This window comes from Rhamphochromis longiceps, linkage group LG2 (genome assembly GCF_057381845.1).
Source record: "Rhamphochromis longiceps isolate RC_006_pf linkage group LG2, R_longiceps_female_GT1.1, whole genome shotgun sequence".
NCBI lineage: Eukaryota > Metazoa > Chordata > Actinopteri > Cichliformes > Cichlidae > Rhamphochromis > Rhamphochromis longiceps.
The window spans coordinates 31,718,349-31,736,756 of record NC_140558.1 but is presented as its reverse complement, the minus strand read 5'-3'; the positions used below and the strand labels follow the sequence as shown (position 1 = coordinate 31,736,756).

Here is an 18,408-nt window from a genome sequence, read left to right as displayed (position 1 = left end):
AATTTGTTATTCTCGTGTTCATGGTGAATGAATGTAGCACTTTCCAATTCCAGCTGTTTGCGGTGTGTCTAGAAAAGCACAATGTTGTAGCAGATTTCCAAATGCTGCACATTTTTAGAACCACACCGATTTCAGTCCGTGCTTGATCAGTTAACTCTAACAATTAAGAAAATTCAATTTACCAAATCAAATGAAATTTCAACACAGCCAAAGCGAGACGAATCAACTCGAGAGGAAGTCATTTATAGCTTGCATTAATAATTTTTAAAATACTGTGACAAAGAATGTTTTCTGATTGTTTTGCAGTACACTGGGGTGATGTAATGTTTTGACTAACCAGATGAAATAAACTTGATAAAATCCCACAGCGAGGGTCGTTGTTGATCCACAGTGCCATCTAGTGGCTTAAAGCAAAAACAGCAATGTGATGTTACGAAAGCATTTTTATTCTAAAAGGCACACAATGTTCAGAAGAACGCGCAAACATGGACACAGATATCTGAGGCCTTATGGACACTTGAAAAAGGCATTGCACAAAAACAGCATTCTGGCAGAACTGACCAGACCAGAGTGCATCATGGGGAAGTGGCAGGACGTGCTGATGTACTTCTCATCAGGAGGAAAAGCAAGAGAGAAATAATTCGGAAACCAAAATAGCTCAACTGTTTTCTAATGATTCACAACAGCAGTGGCTGTTCAGCATCCTCCTCAAATCTGGTGGGATCTAAATAGTACTGAACTATTACTATTATTCTAGCGTTTGCTTCTCAGTAACTTGTTTGGCGGACTGCTGGGACACAGCTGTGTTTACTCTGTTCGTGCTGAGTCTCTTTGATCAAGTGCAACAGCATCAATCCTATTAAAAAGGAAAGAAAAAAAGCTGAGAAAGTGACAGCCTTGCATTAACGACAGTAACACAACCTTGCTTACTGCAGACACAAGGATGGACACGATGGCATTTAGAGTTCAGCCATTTCAAAACACAAGCCTAATTGCAACAACTCAAAGACATCCAAGAACATCATAATCCATGTAACAACTTCTGCTTCACTGCAACAGCAAACAATCTTCACATACATTGACAGATGACTGACTACAGCTGGAGCGAGTTGACGCATGCTGAAACTAGAGCTTAAATCGACCTTCAGCAGACCTCTGCTCACACTTTGTGAAGATCAAGTCCAAGATAACCTCTGAATGCTGCTATCTTTGGAATGTGTTGGAATTGCCGGGTGGCACTTCAACTGGCACTTTAGGTAACACTGACATTCACATCTCACTCCTTAGTTTTGCTTAACAATCCCTTTTGCAGCTTGTTATAAAGTTTTTATGCATAACTTTTCTAAGCAATCACACATTTTTTGGGAACATCAAAATCATAATTTACATTTGGATTCAAGAACTTCATGTTTTACATTGATGTAGTGAAAAAACAAATAGATAAATAATAGTATAAATAGTTTGGAATATAATTATACAACACTTTTCCATTTAGGGAGATTAACTAAAATAAAACTCTACTCTGTCCACTCTTAGGAAGGGCACCACTGTTTAAATGTCTTTGGATAGATGTTCAAGATTGTAAAGTTGCAACGATGATCACAGCTCTGCTTCCTGGATGTGGCACCTGCTTCATGGCTCTGAAGAAGCTGACACGGGATAGTTGTGGATTGTAGTGTCAATGAGTTTGTCTAAGAGTGTCCCCAAGAGCGTAACCTCAACAAAACCCATCTCATCATAGTCTGAAGAGTGTGATCAGTGGGTTGGGCTAAAAGAAAACAAGGGAAAGCTTTCTTCACGTAAACAGTGCTGGCCTGAGGGCACCTACAGCAAATGGAAGGGCCATTATTCAATGTAACCCTTTTGACTTAGCATGGCCCAGCCTGGAATAAACGCACTTTCTATTGTAAGCTCCTCAGATTCAACACAAGTCATCCTCGTGGCTCGCAGCGTCCCCGACCAGCAGCGAGTGTTTGTCGGGGTCACCGAGCACGAAGCTGTTGACTGAATGCTTGTCAGAGCGCAGCGAGTTGATTGAGGCTCGACTGTAGTTGACGATGCGGTCTAGCAGACTAAGTTTGGGGGACGGGCGACGCATCTCGCCCATGCCGATGTGGACGCTGACGTCAGACAGGCTGCCCTGCCGCCTGCTGGTACCCAGTCTGGCCTCCAGCTTCTCTGCAGTGGGTTTAGTGTAACTACATAAAGATGAAGGGGATAAAATGGACAGAAGTTTTTATGAATTAACACAAAATACACACAAAATACTTCAACAAAACCCCAAATATTTCATTACCATTTAAGTAGAAGCGAGGACAAAACCACAGAGACTGATGACAACGCCATGGCAGCAGAGCCCATCCACGGCTGTAACACCAGGCCGATGGGAAGGAACACCCCTGTAAATAGATGAGGTTCGTATTTCCACAGAGCTCAAAGTGATTTCACTATGATACTAAAAAAGTGGATGACCTCACTCTGCATTCAGCCCACCAAAGAACCTACCAGCAGCAATAGGAATTCCAACCAGGTTGTAGATAAGAGCGAAGACAAAGTTGATCCTGATCCTCTTGACGGTCTTTTTAGAGAGGTCAATACTGCCGACCACATCCAGCAGGTCATTCTGAAGACAAGAGAACAACACTGGGTAAATGAGCAGGGCGTTAATAGCAATTTGTGGCAAAAAGGGGAAAAAGTTGAAATGCTTTAAGTAAAATCCTCTCAGCACAAAGCTTTAAAAAACAAACAAAAAAACAAAACAGATCAACTGTTTTTATTTCAGTCTACAAGGTTTTTTATGTTAGACTTTTGTTTCTCAAGTTGGAGAGTCACCGGTGACCTGTTGTGTTGTCTGCATGCGATTCACATCATCCTAAATATCATCTGTGCCGCTTTCATGTTACAAAACAGACACCTTTGTCGGATCAGATTCTCACCCTGATCAGCACCACATCTGCGGCCTCTATGGCCACATCTGTCCCGGTTCCTATGGCGATGCCCACGTCAGCCATGGCCAGAGCGGGCGAGTCGTTGACGCCGTCACCCACCATGGCGACCCTCTTTCCCGCCTGCTGCAGCTGTTCCACTTTGGCCACCTTGTGGGAGGGCAGCACCTCAGCGAACACTTTCCTGATGCCGACCTGGTGGACAAAAAGCAGAATGATGAGCTCAGAAATCAAACACGTGTTGGGTTTCCAGCTTAATATGACATTAAAGCAGAAAAGCAAAAAAATCGAAGCCATCATCTCTGTTACAACTTCACCATCTAGTAACAAAAGTCTAATGATAGCATCAGTATTAATCAGCTCTTCATTCGTCTGCTTTGCTTACCTGAGCAGCAATAGCCCGAGCTGTCTTGCTGTTGTCTCCAGTCATCAGCACAATTTCCAGACCCATGTTGGTCAGCGTGTGGACCGCCAACTCAGCCTCTGGTTTCACTGTGTCTGCTATGGCTATCATTGCACACAGCAGGTCTATGCACAGAAAAAAAGGTTTTTAAGTTTCAAGCAGTCAGAAAGTGAGAGAAAAGAGTCAATTTTAACATTGCTACTCACCGTCTACGGCCACCAGAACAGCAGTGCGTCCTCTGCGCTCGTGCTCGATCATGGCTTCGTCGATTTCAGGTGTGACTTGCAGGCAGTTCCTCCTCATCCACTCCCTGTTCCCAATCAGGACTACATAGGTGGCTGTCTGAAGCAGGCCTGCAAACAACAGCAAGAAGGCATAAAAGCAAGTGAAACACAACTTTACAGCAACTGTAATCGTGCAGTAGGAATGCACTTCCAAACATACTTTGCGGCTGTGGGTCCATGATGAGTGGATGGGAGCTGGTGCATGTCCGGCTGTCGCTGATCTGGACTAGGACACTGTTGCGCTGGTTGTTGTCCTCGCTGTCACTGTCCAACTGCTTCAGCAGACTCTCTGTGTTGCTCACCTGACATCGGATGCCACAGCCCGGCACCGCCTGAAAGTCCACGCACGTGCCAAGAGACTCTGTGCCAAGCTCCTGCACGCAAATAACAATGGATCAACATCTTCCACATATACATACTGTAGATTATCATTCATCTCACCGTGGGGTCAAATCTGATGAAAGGCAAACCTGTTTGCAGTATTTGGTAATAGCGGCTCCGAGCGGGTGTTCACTGTTGTTCTCAGCTGTGGCTACAATGGCCAGCAGGCGGGAGCGAGGCATCTTATTCCCCTCCACCGCGATCTTTACTTGAACAACCTTTGGGGCCCCGTATGTAATGGTGCCGGTCTTGTCAAACACCACAGACTGAACCTGCATATGAAAGATAATATTATAAGTTATTTACTTTGTGACCCCAGAAATGATATCTAAATATAAAAGACGTTTATCACCTCCAGCATCGAGAATTTAATTATTTATTCATGTGTCTCATCTTTAACAGTCTTTAAGATTTTTTTTTAAGATTTTTTTAACGATTAAAGCAGGAGATGGGAATTTCTTTTCAGAATAACAGCTCTCAAGCAAATTAAAGAATGTGGAAAAATTATTACAATTCATGAAACAGAAAACTACAATATAAAAATACTGGCACCCCCAGTGCTACCCCTCAGGCTTCTAGTAGATATACCTACTGTATCAATTTCAAAATCCTACAGCACCTTGTTCTCAGAGAACTCTGACCTTGATCATGCGGTCACTGAGATTGTAAACTGAGATTTTTAGTAGATACACCTATGGCATGAATTTAAAACTCCTCATTCGAGTTATCGCATTCACAGACATAACAGGGTGATGATAATACCCTGATAACCTCCTGAAAACTGGGGGGGGGAATCTTCCCATTGAACATTTTTTGTTTGACATGTTTTTTGTGATTTCCTTCCTCTTTGAAGCTAAAAGAGGCCACTCAAACACATGACATATCAGTGGAAAACCCAGGATGTCCTCTATTTAGTACATCAGGACTTAGTAGGGTAGCTCAAATAAGTCAAAAGATATAGACCAACAACAAAATGTCCATTACAGAAGACATGAATGAATAGGCTGGTTTTCAGGAGGATCATACTTGAGAGGTGAAAATAACCCACTAAAACAAAAATACAGTAAATGCACTTGTGAGGTCTAAAAACCTCATTTTAGATGATGGAAATAAATCACTATGCATGTCACGTAATCGAATAAGTGCATACATGTGGCACTACATCGATAAATCAAATTTAATGCATTCAGTCTCACCCATCTGATATCTGCCTGCATTTATATAATTATAATTTTATTCAATGTGTTAAAACTAACAGATGCTTTCTCATATATAACCGCCTGGCTAACACAGAGGTGTCAGAAAATCATCATTAACACACCTTATGCGCCATCTCAAGTGGCTCTCCCCCCTTTATCAGGATGCCATTTTGGGCTCCGACCCCTGTGCCCACCATGACAGCTGTCGGGGTTGCCAAGCCAAGGGAACAGGGACAGGCGATGCATAACACGGTTATGGAGGCCTGGAAGGCGAAGCGAACCACAGCCTCAGTCCTGGAAATGGATTTGTCGTAACCCTGCGTGAAGGAAATGATGTTAGCTTTTTTCCAATTCACAAAAATGACATAAAACTGAAGTAAAAGGGAAAAGAACTCACAGGAAAGTACATCTCCACCAGAGAGAAGTTCAAAAAGCCAATGATGATCCACGCGATCAGGGTAAGCACAGATATGCCAACAATGAAGGGTACAAAGTAGCCACTAATTTTATCCGCATACTGCTGGATGGGAGCCTAAAAACACAAAGTAAAGACATAAACACTTGTACAGCGTTACTCTCAAAGCTGGTATATACAGTGCACAGGCCAAACCATGTAATTCACCTTTGAAGTCTGAGCCTCCTCCACTAGTTTGACAATCTGAGACAGCGTAGTGTCCATGCCAACATGTGTAGCACTGACGAGCAGAGAGCCGTTCTGGTTAATGGAGCCTGCAATCACCGAGCTCCCGGGCTTCTTCGTCACTGGCATGGCCTCACCTGGAGTCATAAAGCAACAGCTGGTCAAAAAGCTGCAGTACAGGTAAGAAAAAAATAAACAAAACACACCCACTAATATTTGGTTTGGTTCCCATAGCAAGTTGCACTCCAACCAGATGCTTTTGGCCTTCTGGAGAAAGGTTTTAAGGTCGGACAAGACAAAGACTGAGCTATTTGACCACCTTGACAAGAGTTATGTTTGGAGGAGAAAAGATAAGGCTTTCGCATCTAAGAACACTGTCAAGCATGGTGATGGTAGCATCGTGCTCTGGGCTGTTTGTTGTCAGTGGATGCCATGTAACAATAATAAAATAACAATAAAGGAATTCTTCACCTTCCCCTGAAATCAACAGCCAGAAACACACAACAAAACTGCTTCTGGAATGAATGAAGCAGGCTAACATTAAGCTTCTGAAATTGTTTTTTCTCAAAGTCTCAACTTCAACCCTATTAGAATTTTTTGCATTACGCTTAAAAGTCAGGTCTGTGCCAAGAAACAAACTAATTTAAATGAACTCTACCAATTCTGCCAAGAGAGGTCAAATGCCCAGGAAGAATTATGTCAAGGTTGTTGATGGCTACCAAAGGCACCTGGTGAGGTGCAACTGGCTGAAAGAACTAAATATTAATTCTAGATTAGAGAAAATCCAAAATAAATCTAAACTTATGAACCAAATTCTTGTCTTTTTAAAGTAATAAAAGATGTATCCTGTACAATCATTCCCCCCTAGAAAAATAAGATTTCAAAGAAATGATTAAAAGCCCCAAATGACCATGAGATTCATGCCCACGATGAGCATAAGTGACCTATTAACACTTTTTATAGACATCCAGCACCAGTCTATGCATAGATACAGGTCCTACAATTAATGACGACCAACCTGTGATGAGGGACTCATCGGCCATGGAATGTCCTTCAATGACCCTCCCATCGACTGGAAACTTTCCCCCAGGAACGACTTTGACTATATCACCCCTCTGAACCAGCTCCACATCCACCTGCTCCTCACTGCAACACACAAACATAAAATAATGTCAAATACTAAAAACAAATTCATTTTTGACACTGAAAAAAATAGTAAGATTATTAATAATAATAATGATACTAGACTGTTTAGGAAAGGCTGTTAGAAGACACACAAGGTCAAAATTGTCAATTAAATCTGACACTAACTCTGGAAACTCCCCTGCTGTTTTTTTATACACCCTTTGTTATGCTGTTGTCTATTTCAACAGGTACTCTAACTGCAAACATTTCATTATGTTGTCATTTCAAACCAAGTCAACATGTGAAAGGTGAGGGTAGAGAACCAGGAGTACCTGAGAACTGAATTATCACTGCCGAGAGTGACGACTGTGGCCTCAGTGGCTTGTAAAGACATCAGTTTGGACAAAGCCTCAGAAGTCTTGCTCTGGAAGACGGCACATAAAACAATTTGACTTTTTATACATGTGTGTCGATTTGCAGACTTTTCAAAAAAGTAAAGTTACTTGAAATGTCACAGATATTAATAAATATGAGCTAAACCTTGGCTATCTGTTCCAGCCAGCGTCCCAGAGAGATGAAGACAAAGAGCATAGGCGGTGTGTCGAAGAACGTGATGGGATTGACTTTTGCCTTCTCCGCTATGGCCACAATTAGGACAACGCATGAGTAGGTGAAGGCTATGGAAGTGGCCAGAACAATTAGCACATCCATGTTCGCAGACTTGTGTTTCACGGCTTTCCAGGCTTGAACGTAGAAGTAGCGACCTCCAATAAACTAAGGAGAGAGAAAAAAACAAACAAAACAGAAATCATTAATATGACTCCACGACTTTTCTCTCCTGAGGGCAAAAATTAATACTACTATTACTACGACTACTACTACTAAAAGTTCCCTATCATGTTTCCTGGGAGTGAAGTTAATCCCTGTGATTTACCTGTACAGGCACACAAAACAGGAAGGAGAGGAGGTTCATGATGGAGAGGCCTGGGAGCAGCTGTCTCTCCAGAAACATGGTGGAGTGGTAGCGGTTGCGGTCCTCTGCCGTATTGTTGTGATGATGTGAAACTGTCATCTGGTGGTCCATAATAATCATGTAGATCATCATACCCATCACAGGCACACAGAAAACCAAGCTCACAAGGAAAGACTTCCTCCACCTTAGCAAGGGAAGATAATATTCACTTAGTAACAGGTTTTTTTTAAAACGACAAAGCAAACATATGCTGACTTTAATAATCATAACAAAAAGAACCAAGACACAACTCTCTCACAGCCAGTATGACTAAACAAAACTACATTCATACACATTTGGAGCAATATTTTGTGGGGCGATATTATAATGATATTTATTAAATAAATATAAATGCTCTGGGAATACTACAAACAACAGGGCTAATCTCATGCACCAAAACCCTGAGATAATGTTAGTCGAGCCAACTTACATTAAATCATCTCAACTCAAAAACCGTTAAACACTGGTAACATTTAGCTTGACAAAGCAACCTCCTAATTCACACCAAGCTAATGGCTCAGCCACACAAGTTAAATAAAATAAAATAGAATAGAAAGGGTTGCTCAGAGCTTGAAGGTCTTACACACTCACAATGACTTTAGATCGAAAGTTGAGTGAACAGGTCGCCTGGTCACAGTCTGACTTGAACTGACTGGAATCACTCAGAGAGATTGTTGAAGGTTTGACAATAACTGCAGTCTAATTTATAAATGCAGACAGATGCCAACATGCTGCCATCAGTCTGATTATGTTCCTATAGTACAGGAAGGCCACTGAGTATCAATGTCAGTTAAATTTCTGCTGAATGTGTAAATATTTCTATCTTTAGTGCAACCACTTATCACACTTCACAGATAGCATGTTATTGCCAGCTTGACCCCATACAAATGCAGAATGATATCAGCCTGCAGTTGAATGGGGTCTGATATAAGACTGATACCAGACTGACCCGGTCTTATGACGCCACTTATGCCTGGCTTTCAAGCCAGTGTTGTACGGTTAACAGTCTATTTGGAGGAAAACCTAAATAAATAAATGAAGTGAGATAACATTATTTTAGATAAAACAGATAATAAAGTTTACCTCTGCTGATGAAAGAACAGGTGACAAATCGCAATAATTGTTACTGCAATACTCAGCATATTTCAAAATGTTAAAAAGTGCAATAATATGAAATAGTAAATGAAGTAGTATGATAACATCGTATCATGAGGTGTCTGGTGATTCCCACCTCTCCTGAAATATTTGATCTCTGACAGCATTTTTGGATGCTTGTAGAAACCACAGGTTTGCAGGTCTTATTAGTAGTATTATTTTTTAAACAGCTTTTTATAAAATGGCACATGATATTATTTAAAATAGTGCAAATCAAGTAAATGGCTTCAAAAACATAAAAAATTTGAATAAAGAAAAATGACAGTTATATGCTCCACGTACGACACATTGTACCGTATCCTCAATTTTGCCCCCCAATTTTCAAATGAATGCATGTGCAGCTGAGTGTAAGGTCAGTGTTACAGCTTCTGCTCCCATGGGCATGCGAGAGGTCGCTTGGATCTGAAGGACGTAAATAAGAGAGGGACTAAAAACAGGGCTCTGTCCCATGACCTGCAGCAAGACACGACACTACAATGCTTAATTACGCATGCACCCTCCAAGTGGACTTGGCCTTCGTGGCCTTGCATATGAAATGTTTTCCCTCAGCTGAGAGTGCTTTTTAGAGCTGAATATGAAAATAACCTCCTCTGAAGCATATTACATGTGCAGCTTAACTTAGCTCGATTACCTTATTGGGTACAAAGAGAGCTACATTTGTGACACTGACAACTAGCTTCACGCTCAACATACCTCACTAACTGATTACTTTCAATCCCTAGTATCACTCTCTGATAAGTTTACATTTTACTGCCTATAATGGCCTAAGCACTTCACTCTACAAAAAGATTTTTCTTAGGAAAGTCAGATAAACGATCAAGCCAACATTCAGATGAACAAAAAGGAAAAAGAAAAAGAGTTTGAACACCAGACTCATGTCCCAACACAGTATGGTAACATACATAACTACACAAACAACAGGTTTTTAAATTGACAAACACCAAATGCTGCTTACTGTCGTATCTCTTTGCTGTGGTCCAGGTGGCTGGCAGTGCGGTCCCTCTTTACCAAAGACGCTTCAAACCCTAGATTCTACAGAAAACAAACTCCTGATGAGGCCTTTAAAGACTTTTATCCAGACCAATGAATTAGTAAAAGTATAACTGAACACATGCATAAATAAACAGAGGAAGGCGTAATACCTCAATCAGCTTGATGATGTCTCGTGGTCCAATAACTTCAGAGTCGAATTTAATGTGTGCTTTGTTGGTTGCCAAGGCAACAGAGGCATAGATAATCCCCTTTTCTTTCGTGAGGTTGGATTCAATTTTGTGAACACAAGAAGCGCACGTCATTCCCCTGACCTGAAAGAAGGTGAAGAGGAGCAGACAAGCAGATGAAGAGGTAGAAAATAATGAGAATATGAGGGGAGGAATGCACCTCATCTAGTGAATCCTTATTGAGAAATGTTTGTTTATGGTTTTGCATGCATGCATTAAAGAACATAAAGTCAATGCAGCCTCACAGTGACTCACCACTAATTCAACGTTTCCACCTGAACCTTCATAGTTCTCCATAACAGAGGCGGTGAAGCCCAGCTCCTTCACGCACTCGGCTACCTTCATAGGATCGGTGACTTCAGGGTTATAACGGACCTCTGCTTTACTCGCCATTAGTGCCACCAGAACAGAGTAGATACCTGCACAACATTACAGATTTTCTCTTTATTTCCTAAGGAAAGCCAAAAAATTATCCTATCAAAAAAAAAAGAAAACCCAAAAAACTTTAACACACCAGGTTCATTCTTGAGATTTCGCTCAATGTTTGACACACAGGAAGCACAGGTCATCCCGCCGATCTGGATGTAGCATTTAGAGTTGGTTTCTCCACTAAGTCCCTGTGGGGTTTCTTTGTGGTGGTCACTGTCCACCTCTTTACCTTTGACAGGTGCTATACTTGAAGACTTCGATGAAAGAGGATGTGGCGCAGGCAGCAGAGAGTTGGTCTCTGTTTACAAGAAGATTTCTTCATTAATGATGCTAATTTTGCTCACTAGCCTCTAAAAATAAAACTGCTCTGGGCCTGAAACCATGTGGGTAATTAAATGCCAACATAATCGGTCCTCTTACCAGGCAGAAAGGCATCAAAGCCCATGTCCTCTATGGCCTCCCTCAACTCCTCTGGTGTGGTCAGCAGAGGGTCGTACTCAAAGATCCCCTGGTGATCAGTCAGAGAGACCTCGGCTGACATGACCCCTTTCTTTTGGGAGATCATGCCTTCAATGGACTGAACACAGGAGTTGCATGTCATGCCCTCAATGTGGATATTCACCACAGATCCCAGTGGCTGATTAAAACAAGGCTGCAAGACAGCAGGTTTAGCCTGGTTTGCTCCTGTAGGCCATGATGATGACGGTGGTAAAGTGCGAGCAGGTGATGTGGACACAGGACTGAGGGGACCGGAGGAGTCCCACGGTTGAGTCTTAAAGTTTCCTGGAGGCAGTGCTTCAATTGCCTGCTGCAGCTGAGTCACTGTGACCTTTTGGGGGTCATAGCAGATGGAGGCCTTCTCATTCTCCAAAGACACCTCCACAGAAGACACACCAGGCAGCACTGAGATATTGTCCTGAATGTTGACCACACAGGAACGGCAGTGCATGCCTTTGACCCTAAGCGCGACGAGCGTGGTGTCTATGAAGATTTCAGTCTCCTCCGAAGTCTCAGATGGCGACGAAATTGTTTGTTTTTGAGAATCAACAAAGCGCTCCATTTCACTGGGGGACAGCTGCAGGGGGCGGGGCTTAGACTTCACAAAGGCCTTGAATCCAACCACAGTAATTTGATCAATGATGGTTTGGACAGTGAGGAGGTAAGGCAGGTAGACGAGTGTAGCTTCCTGAGACTCTAAAACAACTGTGGAAGAGATGGAAACAGGAAAGTTAAAACAGAAGCACAAAGCAAATAAAAACAAATGAAATTCTTTGACAAGAAGCGGAAGCCACTGTGTGTGAAACAAGGACAAAGATGTTGGCAGAGAATCAGACACACGAGATACAATCGATGTGAGATCATTTTGATGGTCCAGCTTAAAGCTTCAGGAGACAAAGCCTTTACTTCACTCTGAAGGCTGTTACACACTGAACATGTTGCATAAAAACAACACAAAATTCCAGATCTGAACTTGGCCTACATACAAACCAAACACATTATATTTTTTGTGGAGCATTCGTCCTCAAAAAAAAAAAAACAAAACAAAAAAAAAAAAAAACACTGACTGTGACAAAAAAAAAAAAAAAAAAGTTCATCCTGATGTTTCTGAAACAAGAAAAGAAGGAAACAGAGATTCTGGGTTCATCAAATTCTCACAAGAAAGCAGCAGCAAGGACAATTTTACGCTTTGATCTAGAAGTTAAAACTGTATCACGCTCGCTTTCGTACATATTTCAGGATGTCAGTGGGGCACTTTGAGCTCTTTTATCAGAAATGGGACCACGCTTGAAGAGGGAGAGATAATTTCATTTCAGAGAGACGATTATGAGCCGGAGCAGTGTTTAGCCATGATGGCACTTGTTGCCAAATATACTGATCTGATTGGTCAGATCTGTTTATTTGGATCCAAAACATCAGAAAGTTAAACTACACATCCTGTATGAACGACTGCAAAAAGAATAGGTGAGCCCAAAAGATATTTTTAGCTCACAAAATATTTGAATGATTTTACATGTCCGGAGTTGTCTTATGCCAAAAACCCAGGGTTAATAAGTATGAACACCATGCAAAAAAACAAAAGAATCCTCTTCAATACTGAGCTTCAGGGCAACAAACTACAACAGTTAAAAACTGACTTCGAAAAATTTCAAATACGCATAACTTTTTCTGTTCTTTTTATAAAGGAAAATAAATGTCATCATTACTATAAAACTTCCCTTTTTGCGTCAGTTTGAAACAAATTTGACAGAGCAAACAGTACACTGACAGGCTGTGCAAACAACCACATTGAACGCAGGGATCATGCTGCACTCAACCACCATAATCCCGTCTACAAGTCATTCTTTCCAACCAGACGGGATTTCATGAGTCATAATCATATCGTACTAAACAATCTCTACTTGCTGAACCTAAAGACAGCCTCGCTGATCCACAATGACATGACACCTGAGATGTAGGACGTGCAATTCAGCAGTCGCGCTACAACATCTCTTCCAGCTCAGGCTGTAAAGTTATATATGACTGCAAATTTGCAAATGGGTCGAGTACATCACCTTTGATCTTTTGAATCCCTTTGAGTTTACCAATCTTTCCTTCAATAGTGGTAATACAGGAGTGACAGGTCATTCCTTCAATGCGCAGCTTAAGGATGGCCGCTCCACCTCGCGTGGTCTGAGATGGAGAGGAGGTGGGGTCTTTTTGCAAAGGGCTGCTCGGTGTGGAGATGTCCGGCGGTGTTACGCTGGCCACCGCCTCACTAAGTTGCTGCGTGGACGTCAGGGAGGGAACAAAGGTGACGGTGAGGCCCGTCTGTGGCAGGTTCTCTCTGACATCCAGCACTCCCTGAATTTGTGATAGTTTCTTCAATGCTTCCTGTTGGGCTGTGGGTGTCATGCCCGAGGTGGAGACCAACTGGATATCAGTAGGGACTGGTGTGGCTTTGCTGGAAGCTGGCAAACTTGATTCAAAGCCCATGTCCTCAATGGCCTCTGACAGAGACTCTGGGCTCTGATGGCTGGGGTCAAATATGACAGTTGCATTCTTGCCCTCTAAAGACACCTACAAAAGTGGAGTTGAAAGAGAAAATGTAAAATGGAGTCAACAAAATTGGAATAAATGCTAAGCTTAACCTTAATATGCAATATAGCTACATTTAAGATGTGGCTTCTATTTTATTCAAGCAACAATCAGATTTACCTCCAGTAATACTCTTAAGCACTTAATGTCGGTTCAGAGTTAATTCCGATACTATGAAAGGGATATTTTTGGTCTTGTGTAGCTATACAGATTCCTTAGATTTTATTATCACCTAACGCTTTTACTGTCTTGTCTCAGAACTAAACCTTTATTAAAACAAACAAACAAAAAAAAGAAAAGAAATGCATGACTTTGGCAAGCTCACAGCATGTGCTGTCAGCATGATCCCCTCAGCTCTCACTTTAGCAAGAAAGAAACATGTGACACATTGAAGGCATCGCCTGACTTGGCCATAAGTTAACCAGCAAGTGAGTAAGTGTGGCTGCCTGCAGGGTTAACCTTTACTCTCAGAATAAAGGGGAAACACTAATCCGACAATGACTGTTCTACTAAGAACATAAAATAAATCTATTTACTCTTCGCAGATCATGTCTGTATAGATTAATGTAAAATAATCCAGGACCTAAACTGTCTTAAGACACAAATGACATTTTCTGTGGATACACACAGAATTTATTGAGCTGATGTCACAGTCCCGCAAAGGGCAGAGCACTATCTGGAACACACTATTACATTATCGTCTCATTTACCCTCAGCCTCGGGGGTAAACACGCAATAAACAAAACAGCAGGCCTCAACTATTGCAATTAAACCCTCTCTCATGGCTACATTGATGCTACTTGGTTCTTAATCAGATGAGCGAGTCCCGAGGGGGTAAGATTAGGGTATCAATCAGGCCTTTAGTTAATATACTTTTTTTCTTTATGAGATCTAATACATGGTTTTAAAATACTTGACCACTGTTACAACATCTAGTTATTTCAGATCCTGTAGTTAAACAGTAAGTATCACGAGGGAAGTATTGAGTCAGCAAAATGTTATTATCAGTTCCTCAACAAAGACTGCTGCATGACATTTAAACTAAAAATTAATTAAAACAAAATTCAAACCCACTAACCACCACAAACAGCTCTAAAGAGCCCACGTTTACCTTTATATGCATCACTCCAGGAAGAGACCCAATGCGCTGCTCTATGGACTGGACACAAGAGCCGCAGGTCATACCCTCCACTCCAAGAGAAACTGAACACAGGCTGCGTTTATGTGTCATGACTGTTTCCTAAAAGAACACAAGAAAGACAATGGTTTTCCCACCAAGTCTTTGCTTTGAGGAAAAAGATCACGAAAGCTGAGTAGAGAAAGACGGGGTAGTTCTTCTCGAAATGACAGTTATGTTAATGTATGGGGCAAACACAAACACGCATGCAAAACTAAACATACACGATGCCTTATATTACCAATAAAGTGTTTAATTTTAAATCGAGACATCCGTCAGGGTTATCTTTGCTTTACTAAAATAAAAAAGGCTTAACATCAGATATAAAAATTGCTCAGCTTAAAGTTTGCCTGTTTTTAAAAATGTGTCATCAGGGTGAATCTCCATTTTTATTTCTATAGCAAGGTTTGAAACTGTCAGAAAAAGACAGTAGGGTGATGTTATTCCATGTGCACAGCTGGTCTGCAGCTTTACAAAAACTAAACGAATTTTGTGACATGCAATTGGTGCTTCCAATTCTGGTACATTTACTAGACAAAAAGTGGAAACAAAACAAAGCTTTGTTTGTACAAGACGAGAATTGTTCCTGTACTTCCTTCCTGGCATGGACTAATCAGGTTGTCCAAACATTGCCGTTCGAAGCTGAAGCTTGAAACATGATCCCAGTTTCATTTGGCTTACAATAACGTTCGTTTCGTTGATGGGCTGGAAACATATCTAAAGTTCAAGTTTTGGTGGATAAATAATGTTTAACTTAAGTATAATCTCTGTTATCCCCTCCTGGGCTTTGAGTGAATACTGTCACACCTACAGACGATCACTTACGGATCTGCCGCATAAACAGCACTCTTGGCTGTAGCTATAGCCGTTTAAAATCCCATGAAACGGATGAGGTCGGATCCTCAGGTCGGATCCGTTGAATGACATAAAGGGACTCGTATGACACTAGAGAGAAAGACCCGGGCCACGTTTAGAAAAAGCGAGACACCGATGAACTAATCTAGATAAACATTAGGTTAACACAGAAGAGGTAATTTAGTGAATGTTTTAATAGTTTTTAGAAAAAGGTCAGTTATATAAAAAACGCATCGGCTACAATGGAACGTAAAGTATTTGTAAAGCTAGTTTGGTGACTTTGTCAGCCGTACGAAAAAGCTACTGATCCCTTTTGTGAGCAGTATTTGTAACAGAAAGTATCACCTCCACGGAGCTAAAAATACCAAAAATATTACCTAATGTCTTTTTAGGATTATATAGGAAGCAATTCCGTCTCTTACTAGTTGCAATGCGGCCAACGTGACACCACAGAAATATCTGAGAAAAACTTACCGTCTCAGTTCACAGCGTGAAGCAAACTGTTAGCCACAGGCTAGTACTCCGACTGTCAGAGCAAGCTAACTAGCTGGTATCTACTCTTCATCCTACGTTACAGTCAACAAAGCGGACACGTCGCTGCATCGTGAGGACTGCTAGAAATAATTGACAGTGCTGGATTGAGAGTTTTCTTCCTCTGTTATCACAGAACTCTGCTATGTGTAGCTGATTTTGTTGCGTCTCATGCTGACGTGACGAGCGGCTGCATTCCTGTTTGTCCAGGGATAGAGGCGGAGCTAGGAGAGTTACGGCAACGTAAAAGGGTGTAGTTTTTCCCTGTACTTTGCCTACAAGGCTGTGGCGTTCTCTAAAAGTAACCATCTTTTATATAAATCGCGGTTAAGTGTTGTTAGATTAGATGTCATGCAAAGAAGTTACTAGTAAGTTAACGGGTTCGCTTTAGTGGACTCGAATTATCAGTCGACAGTTTAGTTTACGAGCCTTGAAGACGAAACTCAGGGTATAAACAAAGAGCAATAACAGAAGAGAATTTATTTGTCCCATATTATTTATCCCATTTTTTTCACTGCAGTCGAAATAATAATAATAAATTTTAAGATGTATTCATGCTTTTTCTATGTTGCATTTTGCTTCTCATCTACCTACAGATATTAAGGTTGTTATAGGCAACAAAAATAAACACGAGACTGAATGTAAAAAATTAAGACTTAAACTATGGAACCTTGTTTCCTTCACTGAAAAAAATAAGTAAATAAAGTAAACAATAAAATAATATTCAGGCAGCACTGAGTCAAAATGTCAAATTGTTATGTCTTTTTGGGTTTTTACCCCAAAACTTCAGGTTAGGTTTTTCAAAATGTCGAGTTACTCACTCTGACTTGTGAATAAGTTGAAACCTTAAGTTATTTAGTTGAAACTTTGAGTTACAAACTTGCTGAATTATGGCTTACAAAACAAACAAATAAAACATCAGTGACATAAAGCCTTGCAACCATAAAACTTTACTGTTAGTCTTTGTCAGTTTGGGCAATTTCAGTGTCAACGTTTAATTGTCAGTGTTGTGTTCAGTTTTTCAGACCTAAATGAAAAGCTGCAGATCTTGTCTTTTCCCTAATTACTGCCAGACTTGTTGAATCAATGAACAATTAAATAGAACCTGTGACAGAGTGAAGGAGGATAACAGAAAAAGCAACACATTGTGCAACAATCTAAAGAAACTGCTGAAAAACAAAATAACTGACATCTAAATGATCCCCGAGACTTTTGGGAAAACATTCTGTGGCAAAAAGTTTAACTTCTGGAAAAGTTTACTAATACTCTACTAATAATTTCTCATCAAAAGATTGGACTTTTGACATCAGGCACTTTGTGACACTGACTGCGAAAGATTCTTTGTAAATAAACCTCTCTTAGTTAAGACCCCAGGCTGCACTAGAGTCTGTGCCCAAGGTTTTCTATGTCAGTTTTCTACAAATTGTTCTTGTGCCTTTCCATTTCAAAATAATTTTGGAAATGCCCTGCACAATGTAGTCCCCAGAGTGATAAACATGACCATCTCTTCTTGTCTGCTCCTCCCTCTCTTGCTATTCCACTCTGCAAACTCAGTATCCAGACATGCAATAGGCCTAAAACACTGGGGTTGCCAAAAGCCCAAAGTTCTGTAAGGTACTGAGAAATAGCAGCCAAAGTTGGAGGAACAAACTGATTTACAACTTGATTAGGATTAACAGGTTAAAATAACAACAAAACCATGCCAGTATTTTTAAGAGCAGACTGACACCATATGACAGTATCTGTTAGGTTAAGGCTGTGTGCAGGCAGGAATAGGACCCAAGGTGCAGACTCCAGAGACAGACGTGAACTCAAAATATAACATAACTGAAAAAACTCAAAACAAACTTAAACTAGAGAAATGACAGAACACACAGCTAGGAAAACGGTAGATCGCGACACAGACCCAGAGAAACACTGGGCTTAAATACACAGAGGGAGCAATCAGGGAATGGGTAACAGGAGGGAAACACAGCT

General features: G+C 41.1%; 1 protein-coding gene across 1 annotated transcript; it reads right to left on the bottom strand.

The window, feature by feature from the left end:
- Positions 1–425: 425 nt before the first annotated feature.
- On the bottom strand, positions 426–16,626 carry atp7a (ATPase copper transporting alpha). Its single transcript, XM_085423287.1, has 23 exons — positions 16,375–16,626; positions 14,980–15,108; positions 13,346–13,850; positions 11,214–11,996; positions 10,879–11,091; positions 10,620–10,783; positions 10,287–10,448; positions 10,100–10,176; positions 7,912–8,134; positions 7,518–7,751; positions 7,310–7,401; positions 6,871–6,998; positions 5,835–5,989; positions 5,610–5,744; positions 5,335–5,529; positions 4,103–4,285; positions 3,793–4,006; positions 3,555–3,701; positions 3,331–3,473; positions 2,937–3,140; positions 2,506–2,623; positions 2,297–2,399; positions 426–2,198 (listed from the first exon to the last, which is right to left on the bottom strand). The coding sequence occupies exons 2-23, from the start codon at positions 15,097–15,099 to the stop codon at positions 1,922–1,924; spliced, it is 4,575 nt and encodes a 1,524-aa protein (XP_085279413.1). The 5' UTR covers positions 15,100–15,108; positions 16,375–16,626; the 3' UTR covers positions 426–1,921.
- Positions 16,627–18,408: the final 1,782 nt, after the last annotated feature.

What these genes read in the sequence shown, in the direction of transcription:
- atp7a (XM_085423287.1), bottom strand. Translation starts at nt 15,099, where the DNA reads ATGACACATAAACGCAGCCTGTGTTCAGTTTCTCTTGGAGTGGAGGGT. An exon ending in CTGGAGTGATGCATATAAAG is followed by an intron (nt 13,851 to 14,979) that starts GTAAACGTGGGC and finishes CCACTTTTGTAG; the next exon opens with GTGTCTTTAGAGGGCAAGAA. An exon ending in TGTTTTGTGTGCCTGTACAG is followed by an intron (nt 7,752 to 7,911) that starts GTAAATCACAGG and finishes CTCTCTCCTTAG; the next exon opens with TTTATTGGAGGTCGCTACTT.